General features: G+C 52.7%; 1 protein-coding gene across 8 annotated transcripts in view; it reads right to left on the bottom strand.

The window, feature by feature from the left end:
- LOC144934860 (membrane-associated guanylate kinase, WW and PDZ domain-containing protein 2-like) overlaps positions 1–23,611 on the bottom strand; it is a 69,873-nt gene continuing 46,262 nt past the window's right edge. For 3 of the 8 annotated variants that reach the window (XM_078861097.1, XM_078861101.1, XM_078861102.1), the window contains 19 exons: positions 22,448–22,667; positions 20,564–20,643; positions 19,713–19,770; positions 19,316–19,386; positions 17,889–18,014; positions 17,309–17,491; positions 16,342–16,790; positions 15,851–16,067; positions 14,970–15,007; positions 14,402–14,645; positions 14,180–14,271; positions 13,436–13,634; positions 12,414–12,653; positions 11,568–11,753; positions 10,029–10,095; positions 9,671–9,728; positions 8,882–9,022; positions 8,448–8,586; positions 1–4,206 (listed from right to left, as the gene is read on the bottom strand). In XM_078861097.1, the coding sequence (XP_078717223.1) occupies positions 3,422–4,206; positions 8,448–8,586; positions 8,882–9,022; positions 9,671–9,728; positions 10,029–10,095; positions 11,568–11,753; positions 12,414–12,653; positions 13,436–13,634; positions 14,180–14,271; positions 14,402–14,645; positions 14,970–15,007; positions 15,851–16,067; positions 16,342–16,790; positions 17,309–17,491; positions 17,889–18,014; positions 19,316–19,386; positions 19,713–19,770; positions 20,564–20,643; positions 22,448–22,667 (3,593 nt within the window). In that variant the 3' untranslated portion in view covers positions 1–3,421. The other 5 variants (XM_078861104.1, XM_078861100.1, XM_078861105.1 and 2 more) reach the window with 5 other exon arrangements.

The following is a 23,611-nucleotide window of genomic DNA, read 5'->3' as shown; positions in this document are numbered from 1 at the left end:
TAGAAAATGTTGTTTAATTGCCACGCACAAAATGGGGAAAAATAAACACCGTAATTCCAATACAAATCAAAACATTTCTTTCGTAAGCTGTGTCACCCTTGTAGGTCACTGCATAATGAATGACCACTGCCAATCTTAGAATCGTCCAAAAATGAACCAGTTGTTGGGCGAGACCAGATAATGATGCAATTGTAAATACCTCAATTAGGCATAAACGTCTGCAATTAAGAAAACCAAACCAAGCACCTGAAAGCAATTTGTAAAAACAAACATCAGCACATCTTGCAGTTTTTGTTGTATACTGTATGTAAAATGTAAAAAAATAATTCCAAAGCTTTGCAAAGGCAGTGTAACGATGAGGATGTAAGAAGGCAGATTAATGAAATGCATTCGTGACACCCAGTCTCTTCAATACTTTTGGCTGCTGACCTACATCAGAGGGAGCCATGAAACTCTCCGCACTCGTCACTGATAATACTTTTGTATTTGCGTTTTTGTATTCTCTGTTGTGTATATTACATACACATATTGCCTCAAATGTGTTGTTTGTGAACATATTTGCCTGCAGTAACTTCCCCGCCGAGTATTTATCTCAAATTCTCCGTTCGAGCGCCTCCAAATGTGCTGCGTGGGAAGAGGCGCGCGTGTTGAGACGAAATGACGACTGTGTCAAATGTTGCCTCCCCACAGTGGCGACTGGGGTATCGCACCGCTGGACGGACACGTTGGGGGGAATCTCGGTGCGTTGTTTCTTGCAGTCTCCAAACTTATCTCCACCAGCTGTGTGCAGGGTAGACACATAACGTAGCCTTCGCTCAGGCATAACTCCGGGAAAGTTGACAATGAAGTTGTGCTGTATCAATGTAATGTCTTTACAGTTTGATGATTAATGTTGTCGGACGTGCTTCAACATTACCATGCTAATTATGGCAACAAGTACACTAGGCCGGATGCTTTGGGGAAATAGCTCTTCCTTTCAAAAGAGAGTAAGGACCGTTGCCTAATACATCATACTATAAATTACATTTGTCTGTCATTAACGCTACATACGCCAGACGATAATTTGAGTCCTGCTGGATGAAGGCCTCGCCACGACGTGTTGATCATGCGGCTTGTTTGAACCATACTTCACCATGCTGGTCAGTGCGGGTTTGGTGGATGTGGGACCAGAACGAATTCAGTTATCACTTCCTCACTGGTGTTAGCCGTGGCCAGGAATCTCGGGTTTCCAGGTTTTTCGGGCAGTGCATAAATTGCGATGCCTCTGCTCCGTCCCCAATGTAATTAAAAGGCAGGGTTGATGCTGAATATGGCAATACTTTTTTCACCACTGCCAAAGCATTCTTTTGTCTACTTCCATGCTAACGATGGTTAGTTTATGGAGTCATTTGTTACGCCATTCTAAGTATTCCACTCGCTTTAATTGCCCTGTGATGTCCCAGTGAAGCAATCAACAGCAGCCTCCTCTCGTCAATTCTCCAACAGCGTTAATGTCAGCGTAAGTAGCCCCGCTGTGTGATATTGCTTCTCTTATTACTCCGCACAGCAGCTTCACTTTGGTTTTGCCCACGGCTGTTTGGAGATTGGGAATGCGTGCGTGCTGCGGGGAAATTAAAGGGGAATTTTTTTTACCGATACAGTCTGCTTCATGGGAATCCAGTTTGCATCCCAAATCCTGTATTTTTGTGGCCCTAAAACACATCCCGTGGTACAAATTATAAAACAGCACGTTGTACAAAACGCATGCGTCTCAAGCACTCGCGTTAACGAGAAAAAAGTGTCGACAAAATAGGTTCCAGTTTAAAACAATTACTTCTATAATTCACAGTATAAGGTTTCGACTAAAGCCAGAAAGCGTCCATAAGCCCTCGCTGCAGCTCATTAAAAATACGGCAGTCAAAGAGTAATCCTGGTCAGACATCGGAGGGATAGATTTACTCCGAAAAAGATAAATAAAGTCAACATTTAGATCGGCAGGTCTTTTCTCCTCCGATAATCAGCTGTTGCCCATCACCCTAAGCCACATGATGCACAAGGGCAATTGTTTCCGGCAATAGTCACTGGTAATGCTTTTACAATGAGCAACTGTGGCAAGCTGATGAAAGCAAATACAAATTAGTTATATCCGGCAATTAAAACATCGTTAAAAAGTGAGTTGAGTTGAACAGTGGTCTTGGGCAGTCATGCGACCTCTGATCTCTATGATTTTGGTTGGACATTGCGCCTACTAGGATGAGCAGCGATCCTATTTGTCCAGATGTGAGCGACTCAGTTTTCTTTACAACAGAATATCGGGCAGTAACCATGAACAGTAATTTTTTTCCCAACAGTATATCGTGGCCTTATCTCGTAACCCCATCTCGTAACCCCGTGATTCCTTGCAGAATAACCAACTCTCGACCATGCAGCAGACACAATTTCTGCACGAGGTTTGTTTTGGTTCCGACCAAATTCCGACAACGTAAACCAAGAGCCTAGCCTGCCAGCGGCACCCACTCCATTGATTAAATAACTCGGTCCTACCTCAACCAATTACACTTAACATCAGTAGAAAAAAAATACTATTGGCAGAGTCACACAAAGAGTCTAAACCCGCAAACGTTACATGGGTGAATGAGCGGATTCTTATGTCCGGTGCAAAAAATTAATCCACGCAAGAAGAGGGGATTTCCTTTTTTTAAGCCTCTAAAATGCGACTCTCCGAGCTGGTGTTTGACAAATAACAAAAGGCACGCGAGCAGAGGGGCACGCATATCACGATGCATCCAAGTGACTCCCAGGCACCGGCTATGTCTACTCTGCCCAGATTTACAGCAAAGAGAAATGTACTCGGCTGATTAAACGATTTCAAATAAAGTTAAAAGGCTACTTAATCCCTACCCAGAACCTGGGATATGGTTTTGCATGTGCAATTTTACCGAGATGCTCCGAGGAGTTGTCAGTAATTTACATTTTAACACTGCAGTTGGCCATCGCGATGATGTCGGTGTAAAAACCGCTATATGTTCACCGTTCGAAGCATCACTTTGAAGCCTCAACACTGAATACTTCAACGAAAGTCTTATTGTTTAAACGTGCCCTGCAGCATAACAAGCAAATTAAAATCTAAGCAAGAACATAACATCTGCTGTCTGAAAGCAACTCACACTGCAGCGGTAATACAAAATCGCGAGTCCGGTTGCGAGTTCATAGCACTGCCACTCACATTGGGAAACGCATCCATCATTGGCACTAAACAGTGATGCATGTGCAGCTGTGCAAGCACAAACTCTCCCTTCTCTCACGCATCGACAGTCCCAGTCGTAACCACGCAGAGATCTTCAGTAATTACAGAAGGTGCTTTTGCTGGTCGTTGCTCCGCTCGGTCTAACAAAGGCAAGAGACTCAACCGCCCGACGTCAGGATCCTCGTGTCCTTGCCACTACTGCTTGATGGCGCTGGGGATCCTGTCCGAAGCCGGGACTCTCCAAGGCCCGGGTCGGCCCACGTGCTTGCGAGGCAGTGTTGCGTTGGATGCCGGCTGCACGGCCGCCGGTTTGGGCGGCGCGCTTGACGGCTCCGCGTTCGAATCGTCCACCGCCTCGCGTGAAGGCGATGCTGCTGCTGCTGCTGCCACCACCTCCTCCTCCTTATGCCCCCCGACTTCTACTGGGACGGTGGCGTCCGCGGCTGCCGCCATCGTTTCACCTGCCCTGGGAGGAGGAGGGGGCGGCTTGTCCCGGTTTCCTCCGGAGTTGTTGGAGCCGTCTCCCTCGTCTCCCGCAACCCCAGTGGGGCTCACGGCTCCGTCGGCCTCCGGCGGCGGTAACTGCCGTCGGCTCGTCTCCTCGGTTTGTTCGGCGGCCGCCGCGTCGGAGGCGGTGCCAAGGAGGGAGCGTCCCCCCGGCGAGCCGGGGTGAAAGTCCGAGCGGGCGGCGTCGGCTTCCCGCCCATCAGGGCGCTCGGCGTACCCAGCGTCCGCACCGCTCCGCTGCTCCGCCGGGGGAAGCGCGACGCGGCTCGGGCTCGCGATCGCGTCCGCTCGATTCGGCTCGGCATCGCTCTCTCGTGCTGAAGTGACGTCGGCCTCGGCCGGGGGTTTGTGACCGGTGACGACGGGCAGTGCGGAGGGCGCGGCAATGTCCGCGGGGCGGCCGGTCACATCCGGTACTCGCGGGGAACTTGCAGGCGGCGTCGTGGCGGAGCCGTCGACCCCACCATCTGCCGCTGCGTGGGGAGGAAAGGAATGGTAGGAGGAGAAGCACGGCTCAGTCTGTCGGCGTGTCGTGTTACGCTCGCGAGCGTCGCTCTCGTGCTACGGAGCACGGTCCTACATGCTCTCGCAATGGCATCGATTTCTGCGAGGGCGACGCTGCTCGGAGGCTTCCGTGAAGCTCACGCCGGCATGCGTTGATATTGATATTATTGACTATGGGGAGCAGGCCTGTTCAATCCCCCACTGCAGCTAAGGTTTAATTTGCCTAAGCTCGTCAATGCAAGCGTGAACGCAGTGGCAGCGGAACGAGAAATATCGAGAGCCACAAACTTTAAAGTGATAAATGCTTGTACGGGATTTACTTAGGATATTTAGTGGCCAATCAGACAAGACATTATCAGGGGGCAGTATTTTTACTTAGGGGGCACATGCCTGGGCTGAAGTAGTACACGCTCTGCTGCTTCCTTTTATCTGCAATAATGTGGGATTTCGGGAGAAGGCTCAAAGGATACGAATATTTGCAGATTAAGAAAAGACCGCTTTGTAATTTTAGGTCAGCGTTCGTGAATGGGCGGCTGTGCATTACGCGGGTCGTGCCGTCACAGCATCGGCGGGGCAGCGGCGCTCTGCTGAGAAAGGAAGCAGAGAGAGGTGGCTAATGTCTACAAGCAAAGCAGACAGCAGCCGCCACCGAGGGCCGAAGAAGAGAAAACGCAGCCAGAGAACGGGAAACCAATGCCTCCCCCACCACACCACTGCTCCCAGAAGACACCACACACCCTGGGCAGCCACACTCGGTCAAAGTGACGATTTACCGTAATTTACGTTGTCGGACCCAATTCAGGCCGTGAGAATGTCTAAATCGCCAAGGAAGTGAAATAATCATTGCACAAAGTCGGGCGGAAGGCCTTTTGTCCACATATGAGATGGTGTTTGGCTTACTTTCGCAAGTGATATTTGGCTTAATTCTTGAGCCCTGTAGTGTAATCAGTGAAATTATATATATTACCACCAGACATGTTCACTGATGCAATAAAGATCTCCTAACCTTCGCCATCTCTCAAACACTTTTGTACACAACGTGATTTAATCATTCCATCTCCATGGTGAACGTTCTCTTAGGCTTGTTCCCTCCTTTGATAACCACTCTATATCAGTAGCCTCAACCGCCAGTCATCATCACTTCTCGTGACATGCCCTGCTCAAACCCGCTTTTATGAACAGTCAATACAGGAGCTCTAACGTCCTCGTGTTCTCTTATCCATGTATTCCTCTTCCTGGCTCACAATATAATTAGAAGCGTGTATCTCTTCAAGCTTCTTTGCACGCTAGCGAGGCTTTTGTAAAATTTGCTTTGTCAATGTCCATGTTTCTGTTCTCTACGTTATAGCAGGAATTGATATACAGGTTACAATAGTTAACAATAGGGCAATAGGTGCATAATATTTTCTACCAGTTTAACTTTTGGACAATTACACATACAACTACACACACACACGAACATCTACACACACAAGGCATACAGCAAGGAGGCATGTAACAATTCACCATCCCACCCGTAGATGGATTGTCATAATTTGAGGTCTCGATTCGATCCAAGAACTTTACTGTTTGGTTCATTTTCACCGTCTCGTTTGTTCCGTGGCTCGATTATTCCGTCGTCTCATTTGTGAGTGGTTACATCACAGGAGGAGTTCGCTCTGTCATTCTAATTGCAATTATTCGGCATCTTAAACAGATGATTCTTAGTTGCAGAAATGGGAGCATGGAGCATGAATGCAAGAATGTTATTCTTGGCGATGAATCGATGAATTGTTACATGTCTTAACAGCAAGGAGAGAGTTAAGTGTGGGAAGACCTTACAGCCCCTGTGCCCACCATCGCTAAAGCCACCAGAGGACTGCGCTTGTAAGAGGAGGGCTCTCGGTCATTACCTTCACTCACTGGTTAGGCTGTCACACCCTACAACACTGCCTGCAATCAGAACACACGTGGTTACTTCACAGCATGAGGGGAGGGGGGGGGCTGCCAGGAAAGAGGTTAGGGGGTTAATACGAGCACGCGTGCGCAGTTGTGAGCGGAGCGAAACACAAAGAACACGCCAAAAAAAATGTCATCCAGGATTTGAAAATTCCCCACGCCAGAGGTGGCACCAGTCGTTTAATGCTGAGCAAGTCTTTGCTAACGTCAGCACTAAGCAATTGGCTTCTGGGCACACGTGGCAAAGAGAAATTTGCAAACGCCCCCGAGCGGAATTTTCTGAGCCTAACTGGGTCGCGAGAAGTAAAAACACTGGGCAGGCGGGGGCAGCTAAACAGCGGCTGGGGGTAAGCGGCCCTTCACAGCAGGCTCGACGCTAGCGGCGCACGTCCTAACAACACGCGCGTTCGGCGAGACGTTGCCACCTTCGTTGGCTTTTGGAAAAGACGTCTTCAGGCATTTTAAGCGACCGGCATTAGTAGTCACAGCACTCCCAAATCTCAACCTTTGCCTCTGATAAATTTTGTCTCGTGAGTTTAAAAAAAAATCCTTATTCACTGCCTACAGCAGTAATTGCACCTCCAGTCTTTGCAAACGTCCCTTCGTGCAGCTTCTCACACGATCCCAATCCACCGTTCAACTGCAACTCAGCACGAGGCTGGGTCGCGGAGGACACGGTAACATTTGAATGCTATAGTTTTGTAACTGCTCGCAATGACCTCGCAACGTTTCTCACGAAGACCGTTTGTGAGAACAGCAGCGTGCGTTGGGTTTTAGGAGTGCTGTGCTAAGCGTAGAAGCACCATGCAGGCCGGAGGTCAAGTGCAATAGTGCTCTAAAGATGGATAGAAGCGGTCGTTTGAGGGTGAGCAGAGGCAGAGGAGGGAGGTTACACACCGTGTCCTTTGGAAGGCCCAATAAGAAGAAGTATGGGGAGCCATGCCTGTCATGTTTCATGCACATGGAGAGGCTGGAGGGAGCAACTCCTGGGAGGGGAGGCACAACGTGACGCTCGTGCTTTGCGGCAAAACGGATCCGCAACATGCGTGCCACGTGCAAGCAGGGCATCTCAAACGCACGCACAGGCATGCACGCTGAACACCACGCGCGTACTCGTACAACAGGCTTGGACTCGCACATACAGACACACAGACACAATGCAGGCACACACACTTGCACTCATAAGAACAACACAGGTTCAAGTACGTACTCGCACACTGACAACTGACTCGCACACACGCAGATACACACAACAACGCAAGGTCTCGCACATGCATGCACACAGACACACAGATACACGCAACACGAGCTCATGCAAACCCTTATAATAACACAGGCTCATGCACACACACGCACATGCACCAGCTCACTAGCAGACTCACAGACAGGTTCGGGCGCACATAATCACGCACGCGTGCTCAAACAATAAAGCACGCACACACACATCCACAAGCTGACACACACATGACCCCGCAGCGCACCATAGCACATGCATTATTAAAGCCAACACCCATGCGTGAAAACGACCACGGAGCATAGAGAGAGCTTTCAACGGATATTCCCGCTACTCAGGATCGCATGCAGCACAGCGAGATGAGTCAGAACCAATCCCCATGCAGCATCATTCACCCCCAGGAGGAGAGGCATGCACGTCAGAGTGAAGCACAGCGCGGTGTTTGTGATTTCTCTGCACACTTCACAAGGGCTTCTCCAGCCTCCAAATCCCTCCAACCCCTGAATCCAGGCAGCATCGGTAACAAAAACCACTCGATCCTTCGCTAACCACGAGATCAAGATGTGTAACCAATGAGAAACCTGGAACTACCAGCGCAGATGTCGCCTTGGGTTATGAATGAGTACTGGACAGATGACGAACACGGAATAACTGGCGATGGAACGGCACGTCATGTTCCACTGGCAACGGTGGAACATGACGTGGGGATGGCACGAAGACGAAACCCTGACGACCCTTCGACCGGTTGCACAGATCTGCCAGGTGAGCCGCTCGCCACTCGGTGTGACCATGTGTCTCTTGAGAGTTGGCAGCTCGCATCCCCTTCCGGCCCGCGCAGGTGCTTCCCGCGGTGGCGGGAATCCACCACGGACGTCGGTTTGGCGACATCCGCCAGATGAGCCGCACGCTTGTGTGCACGTACGCATCCGTCCACGACCCTCAGGCCCCACCTGCCCCCCACCCCGACTCCCTTCTCCGGCCCTCTCCCCACCGGACCGGGCGTAGCGGACGGCGCAGGGCGACTCTGCCGCGACCTACCGTGGTCGGGGACGTGCCCCGAGCCGTGGCGCAGGAGCAGGCGCACGGCGCCGCCGCTGCCGCGGATGAGATCGATGGCGCGTGCATGCGTCATGTCCGAGGTGCTCTCCCCACCGATCTCCACAATCTGGTCTCCGACCTACGCGAGCGAGCGTATGTGTGTGCGTGCGTGCAGGTAGGTGGGTGGCCGTGCAAGACGGCACGGAGAACACGGGCTTTATTGAGTGTCAGTGTGTGGGTGGGTGTGAGTGTTGGTGTGCGTGAGTAGGTGTGTGAGTGTGTGCGAGTTTTGGTGTGTGAGTGGGCGTGAGTGATTGCTGGTGTGCGAGTGGCTGTGAGTGTGAGCGTGTGTGTGTGTTGGTGTGTGAAAGCGTGCGAGTGTGTTCATTCTGGGGGTGCGGGGGGACGGTGCAGCAGCCCACGTGTGTGCTGACCTGCATCTGTGAGGATGTGGCGGCCGGGCCCCCCTCCACCACACGCAGTACGTACAGCTCCATCCCGTACTCGCGCCCCCCGCGGATGCTGAACCCAAATCCCCTCTCGCCCTTCTCCAGCACCGCCTCGTACAGAGCCCTCTGCGCACACGTCAAATGTAAACACCGCCTCTTTCCAGAGCTAAATCCTCCGAGGGCGACGGTTTCCCAAGTGTGGAATAACATGTGAGCGACTGCGACTGTACGTGGGCGAGTATGTGAACGCCCACTTGTGGGTGAGTGCACGGTCATGAGTACAGGCACGCGTGTGTGTGTGTGTATGCATGTGTATGCGTATACTGCTGTGCAACGGCGACCCGAGTTCGATTCCTGCTCATGCCCAATACTAGTGACGATTATCTGAACCAGTCCTGGGCCTCCCTTAAGTCGACTCAACCTCGAATGAGTATCTGGTTCAGTATGTAAACATCGCCACTCGGGAGAGAAAGGCGGCCAGGCGTGGTGCTGGCCACCCACTTCCTCGTGTGTCGTGCCGGCCTTCATGGGTGCTCGCTAGCAACACTTGCCTCAAAAGTCTGTTCAGGCTATATTTGTATTCTGTATGCATGTGTGAGCGAGCGTATAAACAAGCAGGTGTGTTTGTGTGTGAGGTTACACACAACACTCCTGTGCAGGGGAATTCAGGTGGAGGTGGGTGAGCGGACGAGCATCTGCAAGGCTCCTGGCTCAACTCTGCATGGTTTACGAGATCCGCCGAGGTCAGGCGCATTCGGGGTGCATTTTTCGTACCTGCGGCGTCTTGTTCACGGGTATCTCCTGTCTCCTGTGTATATCGATGTTGGCAGAGCTGCAACATAATGGAGAAAACATCTTGCGTGCTGACAAACGTCAGGAATGTGCTTCATCCTGCATGGCCATGATGCACGTTCGTCGCCAGACAAAAAAATGAAGGGAGTGCCCTCGAAGCGTTGTACCGATGCAAAAAAATATAACACACTCGCAATGATAACCATGATCTGGCCATACTTAACAATTATAATTTAGTACGTTTGGTGTTTGCGCGCTGCACTGGACCCAGCAGCACAGAGGACGAGCCTAGCAGGCCCCTAGTCCGCTAGCCCACGGGCGCTTCCACTGCAGTGCCCACCTGGAGGTGATGGGCCCCGGGGTGCTGGGCTGGGAGGTGGTGTTTGGCGACGGGTTTCCACTGCTCTCTGCAGACGTAAAACAAACCGTCGCAGCGCGGATGGTCGCATTTCAATACAACGTCGACACAGCGATCGTTACGACAGTCGTGTAAGTACATTGACGAGTGGCGAGGTCTTAACTCGGCGAAGCTTCATCGAGTCAAGAGACTCTTTTCTTCAGGCGGGTGCCGATAAGTTGGGATTGGTTGGGAAATTGTGCGAAGCGTTTGGCTTCGTTCGAGAGGACATCTGAGGAACCTGGGGAAAGCCCGCCGCACGCTGACGCACAATGACCCCCGTCGCGTAAAACGCGTGATTCCCCATCAGTCCACGCGTTACCTTTTTTTTCTGATTATTTTGGTAAAATCATAACTTAAAACGGAACAGCAAAACACTAACACATGGTGGATTGATTTTTGTATCAACCCAATTCACTGTCGGCAGCGCATGGCATTACAGGACCACTCTATTTACTGGGTGGCTGAGAGCCCCTATTGATGGTGCAACGAATTGTATCATTTATGCCAATTTGTCATTCCACTGCTGGATGAAGGCCTCCGCACTCACGTCGTCGGTCAAGGCGATTGTTTGACCATACTTCACCACCGCGGTGGTAGGTGCAGGTCGGTGAAGGGGGCCACCCAGGACTGGTTCAGTTACCACTCGGCACCGATATTAATCGCGGCCGGGAATAAAACTTGGATAACAAGCTTCATTGCGTATGGCGCAAACCACCGCACCATCGTGCGATATACGATGTAGGCTATGGCTGGGATAACTGTCGAGAATGGAGCCAGGGTTATTGTCAGGGTATGCTAGTTAATAGGACCGTGTTTCAGTGTCACGGAAAGCCACCCATTTAAATTCTACCACAGTATTTATTCTATTACTCTTGTATGCCGCACTGTATTTGCGACCTAGGTCTTACTTAAGAGACTTTTAGTCTAAATGGGCTGTCACCTAGAGTTTATTAAAGGTCTCCGTCTATAAATACCCTTTTAACATAATAGCATAGCAAGCAATTTATAGGGACAGTTATTGTGAGGGTCTGTATCAGTTCAAGTTTAATTTGAACGGTTTTCACTTCACCTCGACTGTCTTTCAGAGAGCTCTGCTAATAAATACGCATCTTACGGCTGAATGGATTTCCTGAACAAGATAAAAGTTTCCCGAAATACAATTGGCACTATTATTTTCATTAAGTGAGTGGCTGAGTGAGTGAGAAGAGGAGTGGGTGGGTAGGTGAATGAATGAGCAGATGTGTGAGTGGGTGGATGATTGAATGGGTGGATACGTGAGTAGGTATGTGGGTAGGTGAGTGGGCAGGTGTGTCATTGAGTAGATGTGTGAGTGAGTAGATGTGTGAGTGGTTGAGTGGGTGAGTAAGTGGGTTAGTGTGTGGATGAATGAGTGGGTGAGTGGTTGAGTGGGTGGATGAGTGAGCAGGTGGGTGTAGGTGGGAGGGGTTGGCAGTAAGAGAGAGAAGAGGAAGCTCTGACCGGGAGCCGGGAGGACGGCGAGCGTGACGGTGAGCCCTGCGTCGCGCACCAGCATCACGATATCGGCGTGCGACATGTCCAGGATGCAGCGCCTGTTAACCGCCACGATGCGGTCGCCCACGCGCAGCACGCCGCACCGCTCCGCGGGGCTGCCCGGCACCACGCGCCCGATCTTGTGCGGCAGAGCTGCACCGCGACACAAAGACAAAGATACCCCGACCGTATAGCCTTCACAGACTGTTGTGGCAAGTGCTTATTAGAGAGGACCTGTGAATGGCTGGCATGGCACATGAGGGGGTGGGTAGCCAGCCCCATGCCCGGCTGTCGTGTCTCCCTCGTGGCAATGTTGACCAACAACAGCAGCAACAGCTGCCCATTCACCACGAAGTGGCGGTGATTTCACCGCAGCACTTGTGCCAAGCTAGGTGCACTTTGAGGCCACATGAAGAGGCTTGCTGACAGGAGGTCACGTCCAGACCTAGGTGATGTGTTGACTGTTAACCAACATGTACACATGCATGCACGTGCTTACAAACACGCACTCGTATCGTATTTGAGTTAACGTACCTCTACGCAGAGCTACAACGCGACACGCGAACAACAACAACCGCCATTCGCCACTAAGTGGCGGTGACGTTACCACGACGCTTGTGCGTCGCTTGTTTTTGTGCGTGCGTCAGTTTTGTGATACGCGCGTGTGTGTGTATTGGCTGCACGTGGTCAATACAAGCAAAGGTGTATTCCGCGCTCGTACGTTTCACCCGTACAAGTTTTTACGTGCTCCGTGCACACGCTCACGTGCGCCCGTGTCGTTTACCATCGTACGCGCGAGCGTGGCGTTCGTACCGTTGGCCGGGCCGCCCTCGGGCCGCGCGAGCGACGACACGATGACGAAGCCGAACCCCTCGTGCTCCTGCCGTTGGACGGTGACGTCGCTGGGCGTGCACTCCAGCGACAGGCCCTGCACTTCCTGCGCGAGGCCCCGCGGGGGCTCCGGCGGTGACGAGCCGCCCGTCGGCTCCACCGGTGCCCCCGCAGCGCCGCCGTACACATGCAGGTTCGACAGCGACGGGGGCCCCAGGGGACCTGGAGGAACGTCGCATGGAGCGGAGAGGGATCGTCTTTGGGGGGGCCTCTGTAAGCGTTTGATCTCTGGCCTAGCGCGAGCTTGATTACGACCGTTATCATCGTGTTTGTCATGGTAATACAATACATGACTACACGTACATTTAGAGAGAACACCATTATATAAAGATGATATTGCTCATGACAATGATGACGATGCTGCTCAGCGGTGAGTGGGTTGCTATCGGTAGGTTACAAGTTCAAATCCTGATTGGCGGGTGACTCGGCCCATCATCTCCCCGAGGGTCAGTAAAGTGAGTTCCACTTTGTGGTTGTCTTATGGATAGACTCTCCCCTGTCATAGGAATGTGGAATGTCAACCACTTCTGGCAGGCTATAAACAGGTGGCGAGTCTTGCTTCAATGCTCATTTGAGCACTAAATCACTTTGGCTTTTGCAGTCAATAAGATGATGATTGCGCCGCCGCTGCTGCCGATGAGGATGACTCATGCTGATCACATCAATCAATCTTAATTTTACGTGCCAATATTGCCCTCAATAAAGCAGGCATCAGCACATTACAGCAGAACGGGAATGGGAATGGTACCGGGGGCATAGAGTAACAGGAATGAAAAAACAAAGCAACCCGTCCACGCCCTCAGCGACGAACACCGACTGAGCAAAGTACCGACGGTGAAGATGAAGACAACAAAGAACGATGAAGATGACAGACGATGAAGTCTACGGAAATTCCAACACATTCGTAGACACGACCACGGTGGTGCCGCCGCCCATCGACCCACCGGAGGGTGCGGGCGCGAGCGCCCTGCGCACGGTGAGGCTGACGTGCCCGTTGAGCGCCGCCTTCTGCATGAGCGCGATCACGTGCTGGTGCACGTGGCCCTCCACGGGCGAGCTGTCCACCGACAGCAGCTCGTCGCCGGGGCGCAGTCGCCCATCCACGTCGGCCGCTCCCCACGGCACCACCGCGCCCACGCGAATCTAGTGATGGGTGGGTGAGCGGGCGCGGAGAACGGATGAGTCGGCAAGCAAGGGGCAAATCGTACGGTGAAGAGAGAGAACGTTGACTTTGTCGTTCTGACTTCAAAAAACGTCACTCGATTATATTCTAGTGACGACGTTTCGTTCCGTTCTTTCGCTTACGAACCATTAATTCAGTGCTACATGCACCAGAAGGCCAAGTATATTTATCGACAGTTGGTAAATTTGAATCGTAACCATGAACTGTGACAAAATAATCATGGGAATGGGTGAATTGTGATCATTTCTGTGAAAGGACGTTCCTGCGAGCGGCTGCGTGACTCGTACGATTGTCACAGCAATGGGGCTGTAAGGTATCACAAGGTGATCCACCGCTTTCATTTGGAAATTTCGAAATTAAAGTTTCTTAGTAAAATTACAATATCATCGGGTAAAATATCAGAGAGCATCCATGTTTTAGAACGACTACAGAAACGAGAAAACACTAATACGGATTTGTATTTATATGGCGCGATGATGAAACGAGGGTGCGGACTGCGCCGTACCGGGTGCCCCGGCTCCTCCCCGCCCAGGATTCGGAATCCGAACCCGGTCTCCTGGCGCCGGAGGAACACGTCGATGTCCCGGAACTCCAGCGCTGCGGACAGAGACGCCGACAAGCCGTGAGCCGCGCGCGGCCGCAGCGCGTATCGGTGTTCTCTACCGGCAGCGCTCGTATCAAAAGCGTTCGCGTCGTTACCCGCGTCACCCCATTCGTCTCGACTCACTCGCACTCTCGCTGAGTTCTCGGGGACCCTCGGACGTCGCCGGTCCTGGGGGGCGCCCCTGCTGACCGAAACTCGGGGGGCCCTGCGGGGGTGGGGGGTAGAGCAGGGCGCGGCGCGGAGCGTTGGCGGTGTGCCCGGGGGGGCTTGTTCCCGTCCAGGGCGGGTACAGCGACGGGGGGCCCGGGCGGGCCGCAGGGTGGCCGCTCTCGCGGAAGCTCCCCGCGCTGTTCCGCCTCTCGAACTCCTGGTGGTAACGCAGCAACAACAACAAATGTAAGTCCACTGCTGGATGAGGGCCTCTTCACTCTGTGCGGTTCGTGGGGGTTAGTTGGCCATGCTAAGCTTAACGAGATTATGATGATGATGATGACGATGATAACAATGACAGGGCTGTGTGGACCCTGACCAAGATTCAATCTTATATCTTACAACCGGGAGCCCCTGCTGCTCCGCACATCATACGCAGTCTGAGCTCTTGCGCCTGTAAGAAATGCGGCCAGGTTACGTGTAACGTCATATACGGTACGTAATTGGACTGGGAGGAAAAAAGGCCACGAAAAAAACTCACCGATTGTTGGCTTCTGTTTGGGGAATGGTTCCCAGTGCCTGCAAGACAAAGTAACGGTGGTGATTAAGGAGCGTGCGTGCGATAGCTCCGCTCGCGTGCGGCCCAGGGGAACGGGGATCTGTGCAAGGGTGCGAGTGGCTGCCTGCCGCAGGCAACGTCGCGGGTAAACGGCGGCTCATTCTAATGAGCTCACGTGAATCACGCACGCACGCACGCACGCACGTACGTACGCACGGAGGGGCGATGCTTTCACAGAATGGGTGGGTGGTGTGGTAGAATGAGTTACGCTCTGTGTGCGCACGTGTGTGTGCGAGAGTTTGCATGTTTGTGTTGAAATCTTGTCACCATTGGACAACGGGACGATGGCTGATGCTGCTTCTACTGCTACTGCTGACGGTGGTGATTTTTGTATTGCTCACACTGCCACTGCTGCTAACGATGACGACAACTGCAATGATGCAAGTGATTATTAACGTTTACCCAGGAGAACCTCACTTAGTCTCAAGACTCTTTGACAGGAGAGCCCCACCAATTTGCACAGTAAGGGGGGTAATGTTGTCGTGTGTTATCACAATTGAGTGATTTCGCAGGGAAGTTTGGCCGATACCAGTCCCGTACGTTTTTGTATCTTTGGCAGGAACCTGGAGGAAACCCATGAAGCATGGGAGGGGGGGGGGATAACATACTAACTCCACAGATACAGGCGTCCAAATTGGAATGGCCCTTCTTGCGGAGAGGCGCAAGTGTTTCCACCGTGCCACCGTGCCGCTGCTGACGATGATCACAGCCGGATGAGCCTCCCAACTTGCCAACCGGCACCACCACCACAATCAGGTGCACAAGACACTGCCACCGTCGTGAGGGATCGCCGTTGCGCGTACCGGGACGCTGAACGACGAAGGGCACGGGGCTGCCCACGGGACAGTCCTTGAGCATCTGCACCACCTGCATGTGGCTCAGGCCCTGCACGTCGCGACCTCCGACCTGCAGGATGAGGTCGCCCTCGCGGAGGTCACGACCCCGCGCACGGTCCAGGATGTGCCGCACGCGCTGCCCGCCGGCGCCGTCTGCGATCGTGAAGCCGAACCCCGCAGGGCCCTGCGCGGGATGCAATGACCGCGTCTCCGGGTGAGTAACGCCATCACGATGTAATGAACCAAAGCCATTGAAAATAAAAAGCCTGTTGATTCTGTCACTTTTACACATAATGACTTGAAGTTTACTTGCCTAGTAATATGCTGAATGAGTTTCAAACTTGAATTCTTTAATTTGGCTGAAAATCTATACATCTCCTGACCGTATCGCCCTATTTCTAGCCCCACCACCACCCACCCGCTTGCCCGCCTGCCCGCCCGCCTGCCCCCCCGCGCACCTTCACGACTGTGGCGGTCAGCAGCTCGGGCTGCGAGGTCCCCGACGATGCCAGCGAGTCTCCGTCGTCGCGAGCATGTCCGTTCTCCGGCGCGTCACGTGCGCCCTGCGTTGCGGCGCTCGTCCACCAAGGCTGCTGCTGGGAGTGGACGGCGGTGCCGGAGTCCGGCGTGGAGTGCAACGACGGCAGTCCCGGTAGCGCCGCCACGGTCGGTGGGAGGCCCGGGTCAGCGAGCGGCCAGCCGTTGATGATCATCGGCTCCTTGCCCGAGACGGCGAACGCTGTCACCATGTGCGTGGCCGGGTCGTCGGGGTCGAATGGCAGAGGGTAGCCGCGGCAGAGGTCGAGGGTCACGCACTGACCAATGGGGATGCACTGGAAGATTCGCACGACGTCCACCTGGGAGTAGCCCAGGACGCAGGCGTCGTTCACGCTCACGATCACGTCACCTGCCGGGCGTCGCACCGACGGACGGGCGTTAATATAAAACTTTGACAGCGCAGCATTGTTCTCTGTGCTGGAGGGAGGCGATTCTGCAGTTGTTGATGCTGGTGCAGATGTTCGTGTGGCAGCAGGCGATGTGGGTGGTGGTGCTGTTCGTGATAATGGTGGTGGAAGTAGTGGAGTATCTGGTGTTGATGATGGAGGTGATGGTGGTTGTAATGGTGGTGGTGCTGGCTATAATTATGCTGGTGATGGTAAGTGGTGTGGTGGTGGTGGTGGTATTAATTAGAGGAGAGTAGTATGCAACGGTGGCTGCACTCGTGTTGATTACAGCAAGTGCGGCGGCAGTGCTGTTAAACGTGACGACAGCTGGTGTTGGTGATAAATGCTGCTATTCATTAAGCTAGAGCTGGTGGTGGTGACGGTGCTATCACGGGTGTCGATTGTAACAGAGAGGCGGTGGCGGCAGCGGTGGTGGTGGTCGTGTCGTGGCGTAGCCGGCCACCCGTTTCCAGCAGCTCACCGGTGCGCATGCGCCCGTCGAGCGCTGCGGGGCCACTGGGCACGAGGCTCTTGACCTGCAGGAACTCCTCGGGCTGGTCGCCCCCCACGATGGTGAAGCCGAAGCCCCGGCTCGTCTTGCGCAGGGTGGTGCGCACGCGCTCGCCCGATAGCTCGCGCTCGTCCCTCGTGAAGAACGCCTTCCCTGCAGAGACAAACAGAAGCGCCACCACCGCCGCCTCCTTGTCATCAGAGCACAGCAGAGGGTGCGGGGAGGAGTGTTGGTGAGGGAGGGAGGACGGTAGGGCGGGTAGGCGGGAGGGAGAATTGTGGTGATGATTGACGATTCAGGATGTAGGTAGCAGGTAGAGAGAGGGGGTTAGGGTTAGAAAGAGGTCGGGAAGGAGGGGCTGGGGGAAGTTTGTGGGAGATTGTGCTGAGCTAGCGGATCCCGAAGTGTAGCATTCAGGAGTGGTTACACTGGGGTGGAGTATGTCAGGGTACAGCGTTCTATGGTGGAACTTGGTGGACCATAGCATGAGTATTATGATGGTGGACCTTCAACCAATGTAAAGGTGGAGCGTACCGGGGCGCAGCGTTACCGAGGTGGAGCGTACCGGCGGGCGTGGCGGGAGTGGCGGGCGCGAGGTCGTTGGTGCTTCGTGACCTCTGTGCTTGGGGGCTGACGGGCGAAGGGCGCGCGCGGGGCAGCGTGGAGGCCGAGGGCTCTGACAGACGTGCGGAGGCCACACCGGCACGAAGGCACAAACGTGACGTCACTAAATAAAACCTCTTGGCTAGGAGCGCGACTAAAACCAACGTTGTTGTTTTCACTCCACAGAGATTCATTAGTTCCCCGGTGAGTCCGACGTTTTGCTCCATGTGCTGGGAGCTTCTTCAGGAGCCGAATAGGGTTATGGGAAGCTCCTGGAGTAGCTTCCAGCACGCGGATCGATACGTCAGACATCAGTGAACAACATACGGTACAACTTGAAAACGCATCGGCGAGCTACACAACAGAGCCGCAAAAACCTCCACAGTCATATTGATCAGTTCCACAGTCATATTGATTCTATTGTGCAATGGTTTAGATCTAGGTGTAGTACAGTCCTTAATAAAAACACAATGTAAGTTTAGTTACAGCTCATTATCCAACCTTAGCTCTAGTTTCAACTCTTGTTAAACATACTCTTTGTTTTTTTCTTTTTTTCGGTTAGCAGCGCATAAATTTAATTTATTTTTATTTTCTTTTTTACCTACGTGACTTTACCGAAAGAATTAACAAAGAGTATGGACCCTTGCAGTCACGAAAACTTCAAGTCTAGACTCTTGTTAAACAGTTAAATGTATTCATGATAAACATGAGGCTGAGTTGAATTTATGGTAAGACAGCTGCAGGTGAGGTTCGTAGAGTAAAACCTTGGATTGCGAGTAACTTGGTCTGCGTGTTTTGCAAGACGAGCAACATTTTAAATAAATATTAATTTGATAAACGAGCGAGGTCTTGCAATACGAGTAGTACGTGTATACGCTTTGTCTGCCGAGCGTCACGTGATCACAACTGATATACGAGTGCTTTGATATACGAGTGCTTTGGATTACAAACACGTTTCCGGAACGAATTATGCTCGCAACCCAAGGTTTTACTGTATATTTGTTATTCAGTCAGGTGTACATGTTTAAGGCTGAATCGACGGAGGAGAGGCCCGGGACCAGTGGAGATATGTATTGCCGTGAATGGCGATGGTCAGGAATGGAACTCGGGTTGCCGGGTTCGTAGTGCAGAGTGCAAGATAATACACAACTGCTCCCCGTGCCATGTGTGTGTATGTGTGACATACACACCTAGACTGGCACAAGCGCGGTAGTGACATCACTGTCACGGTGGTTATTAACGTACACACACACGCACACGCTCGTATACAACCCCGTGCGACGTGACTCCAAAAACACAAGGCGCAAAGCGACGAGCGAGAGCATGTGCGACGCCACACACGGGCGATCGCGTGCGCTGCTAACCCGCAGTCACCTTTCGGGTGGTTGCTCCTCCGCTTGGCTTCGATCACGGGGTTCTCAAACTGCGTCTTCCGGTTCAAGTGGCTGCAAAGACAACAGAGGGGGGGACATCAACGCACGGCGCCACCGGGTACACGGGGGGAATTCACGAATGCTGAGAACGAGGAGCAGGAGGAGCAGGAGGAGGACAAAGAAGAGGAGCAACTGGAGGAAGAGGACGAGGAGGAAGATGATGGGAGGACCGAGGGTGAGAAGTAGGAAGATGAGGTACAGGCGGAGGATGAGGAGTGGTGATGATGAGGACAAGAACGAGGTGTAGGAGTGGGACAAGGAGAAAGAAGTGGAAGACGATGACGAGAAAGAGGAGGACAAGGTGGATGGAGTAGGAGGGCGAGGAGTGCGACACTCACTCGACGTAGTAGGTGCCGTACTGCGGGTCGTCGATCTTTTCCCAGCCGTACGGAAGCTCTGCGTGCGGAAAAGGAAAAGGGGAGCGGCCGTGCATCGCGTCAGCGTCGATGACCGCACGGGGGCACAGGGGCCGCAGGAAGCAGCTGGCGCGCGCGACGGCCGCTTGCGCACGTCGCAACGACGTTCCCGCGTGAGTTTATGATGGTGAAAAGTGAAAAATAATAATAATTTCCCTCCAAAGATGTTTTTTTTTCGGGTGCGCTATCGGGTGTTGTGTCGCGAGATGGAGAAGCCGCTGGGTTCGGCTACGGTGTCCTGTGCGGTGCGGCGCTGTCAACTGCACGGCTTCTCGTCATCTCCAAGCCACTTTACCCGTGCACCTAACCACCGCGTTAGAACGGCACATGGGAGGTGGGGGATTAAGGAGTCTGAACATACATGTGACTGCGGTGAAGTTAAATCCATTCTCACGTCAGATTGTATTGAAATGTACGAGTCTCTGTGCGAGTCTTTGGGTCTCAATGTGAGGCTATGGGTCTCCATACGTGTTTGTGCGTGATGCTGTGGTTCTCTATATTAATTTATCCGAGTCTCCTCTGCAAGTGGGGGATTAACAAGACGCCTAATTGCGACTGCGGTGAAAAGCGATCCATCGCTCACACCACCGACCATTGGCCAACGCGCGATTTTGCAACAGGGCAAAAATGGAATCCACCCGGCGACCCCGGACAGGCCATTGAAACGGCTTGCCGAGGATCAACACCAAGAGCTGCAAACGGGCTCCGCTGCATCTCGAACGCCGCACGAAAGTGAGGAAGGCGCGACGGCGTCGTGCCACGGGGACTCTCACCGTCGTCTTGGCACTCCTCCAACGGCTTCTGGAAGCGCGCCCGACGTGGATCCAGCCAGGACGTGGTCTTCGTGTCGTGGCTGCGAGGACGACGACGATGTTCGATGACGTTCGAACGACGAGAGAGGGAGATGGAAGCGGACGAAACAACAGAAAATAACGCGTGGCGTCGTTCGTATGCTCTTCGGACATTTCAACGCACAGCTGTCCCAGGGTAATGACCAAGGGGGTACTTTATTTTCGACAAGGAAGAAAAATCATGAGTATGCATTGATTACATAAGTGCTTTCAAGCTGATTTGTTTAACACATCTGCCTTGGGGGGTGGGTATTTAATTAGCGGTCAGGAAGGAGACAGGAGCTGTCAGGGCAAAACGCATTTTTATGTTCGCACTGAGTCCTTTGTGCTCTGATTTGTGTCTCCCGGCTTTTGGCAACACTTTGATCAACTTGGCCACGGCGCGCACTCTTCGTACAGATTGGTTTGCCGGGCGTTGATGAATAGATTGGAAGTAGAGCTCAAAACTGCGCTATCCACTATGTGGATAGAGATGCACACTTGGCATCGCGCATATATACACAAAATAAAGACAATTACAGACAGAGCACACGCACAATCAATCATGATTTTTTACAGTTTAGGACAGTAAGGTGGCTTGGGCAGGACAAGTCGCGAAGATGGGATGACGGCGGATGGGCGGCAATAACGATTGAGTGGTAGCCAAAGGAGGGAATGCGCCCTAAAGTACATCCACAGCAGAGATTGAGCGGTAAGATCGACCCCTGTGTGGATGGTTGCATCGTGGCACCATGAAGGATGGCGGTGGCTGGGGAGGTGGGGGACTGGTGGAGGTTCTTGACCCAACCATGGATTGCTTATTTATTTTTATTTATTCGTGAGCACGCGCGGCGGCGGCATGCGACGCGCATGTCCTGTTAATCGCGCGCGACTGCTGAGCGAGCAGGGGAGCGCTGGCAGCCCGCAAAGGTCGTCACGCGCAATCGCACAATCGTGGAGGAAGAATGCGATGTCAGCCGGGTTTGGTCGACCGATGCTTTCCGCCAGGCGGTGGCGGAGAACACAAACACTTTATTTTTATATTGCGCTGCTCCGACGAACTATTTCAGCCCGAGTAGCATCTCGTGCCAGTGCGCTAGCCTCAAAGAGTAGGAAGGTCAGCGATTTTCTTTTTCCAGCCCTTTGTCAATCAGCGTAACGCGTTGCCCATGGGGGTTCTTTGAGCAAACGTCTCCACGCTGGGCTGTGCAGGTTGGTCAAGAGGGACCCAGGATCTGCGTGGATATCGCCCCCCACTCGTATTGGCCTCCGTTGAGTTTCGATCGCAGGTCACCAGCTTTACACTGCAGAGTGCTGACCGCTGCATTACCTCTCCGCTTTATTCGTAATAATTATGATAATATAAATAATACCAAGCTTATGTAGCTCATGCTGCTGCTGATAATTTTGACCAGTGAGTCCCTTTGACTTTTATCACTTAAACTAAACATTTTTTCTTTCCACAGGAAAGGCATAATGAGCTCTATAGCTCTTTTTCAGAAGCGACCTGGCCACTAATGATAGCTCAACGAAGTGACTTATCATGTGAAATGTACAGCAGCCAAATACTCCAAACGCGTGACGTTGATTCTAAATGTGGAGGGAAAACCCGGAGGACACGGAGAAAAATCCACGCGACCACGGAGAGAGAGAGACACCGCAAACTCAAAATATACAGGCATTGTCAGGGTCGGGATCAAACCCACGACCTCCTGTATACCAGGAGAGGCAGTTAACATCTCCTAGCCACCGTGACGCCCCTTTGGAGGACACGGTGTGACAGACGACAGGTGGCGATCGCCCATCGCCGATCGCGGGGGCACTCACTCGATGAAGTAGACCTCGCCCTCCTCCGTCGACGCCTTCTCCCAGCGATCCGGCAGTGGACCCAACACCTCGTCGTCGTCCCAGTAGGAGGGGGCCCCCAGGAACGGGGCCCCGCGGCTCGGATCGCTGGCGCCCAGGTAGAGCGAGGGACCGTCGGGGGGGCGATACAGAAGAGAGTGGCTTCCCGAGTCGACCCTCACCTCGTCGCATTCACTCGAATCTGCCAGGGGTGAGGGGAAGGTCAATAGGTCAACGAGGAGTGCGGTGTTGAAGCCACCGCACCTCGCTAGATCATCGCCACTGTGTGGCTTTGCGTCTGCCCCTTGTTACGCAGTCAACATGGACTTCAAGAACCGCTCTGGCAGTCTCATCACCACCACCGCCATCTGGCTTGTAGGTCTTCCCCTATGGTTGCCACTCCAATGCCGTCTCGGTAACCTGCCCTCCTCCGTCCTGCAGATGTGTCCTGCCCATTGCAACGTTCTCTTCCTGATTACAGGTCTAAAATGTTCTTGCCAAGTTCTTTTATGAAATTCCGCGTAGCTTACCTACACAAGAATTCATTTCCCAGATTAACAGCTGCGGAGAATGAACCCAGAAATAACACAAAGCAATGATAAAAAAAGACAATAAATCAGGACAACTTTGCGTGAACTCATTAACGGTTATACAGCCTGGCTCCCGCCAGATGAACATAGAAATTTCAACACTCGGTAGCCATGACTGAGTCATTGGTTCCTTCATGAGTGAGTCATAGCCCTTAAAATGACTGACCTATTTATATATAAAAAAAAACAGAACGGTATGTGAACGTAAGCTAGGACTGGGTGATTACTGGAATCAAACTACGCGGTCTCAAAGCGAGTGAGACGACCGGCGGAGCTTTGCGATGGGGGCAAAAGTGGCGAGCATTCCTGGGTGTGCTGTACCCCTTCGCTCGTGGCGTGAGATTCAGGGCAACACCCAGACGGATAGAGGGGGTCACAGAGTTCAGAGAGGGGGGGGGGAATAAGTAAATTAACAACCTCTGTTGTGAACATAAAAAATGTAAAAGTAAAAAAAACACCTACATTTTTTATTAAAGCGTTCAAACAAATATATATGCACATCGTGATCAAAGAAGTGGTGAACGCACAGGAGGGGTGGTAAAAATAACACAGAGCA

Source organism: Lampetra fluviatilis, chromosome 11 (assembly GCF_964198595.1).
Source record: "Lampetra fluviatilis chromosome 11, kcLamFluv1.1, whole genome shotgun sequence".
Lineage (NCBI taxonomy): Eukaryota > Metazoa > Chordata > Hyperoartia > Petromyzontiformes > Petromyzontidae > Lampetra > Lampetra fluviatilis.
This window is presented reverse-complemented; position numbering and strand designations above follow the sequence as displayed.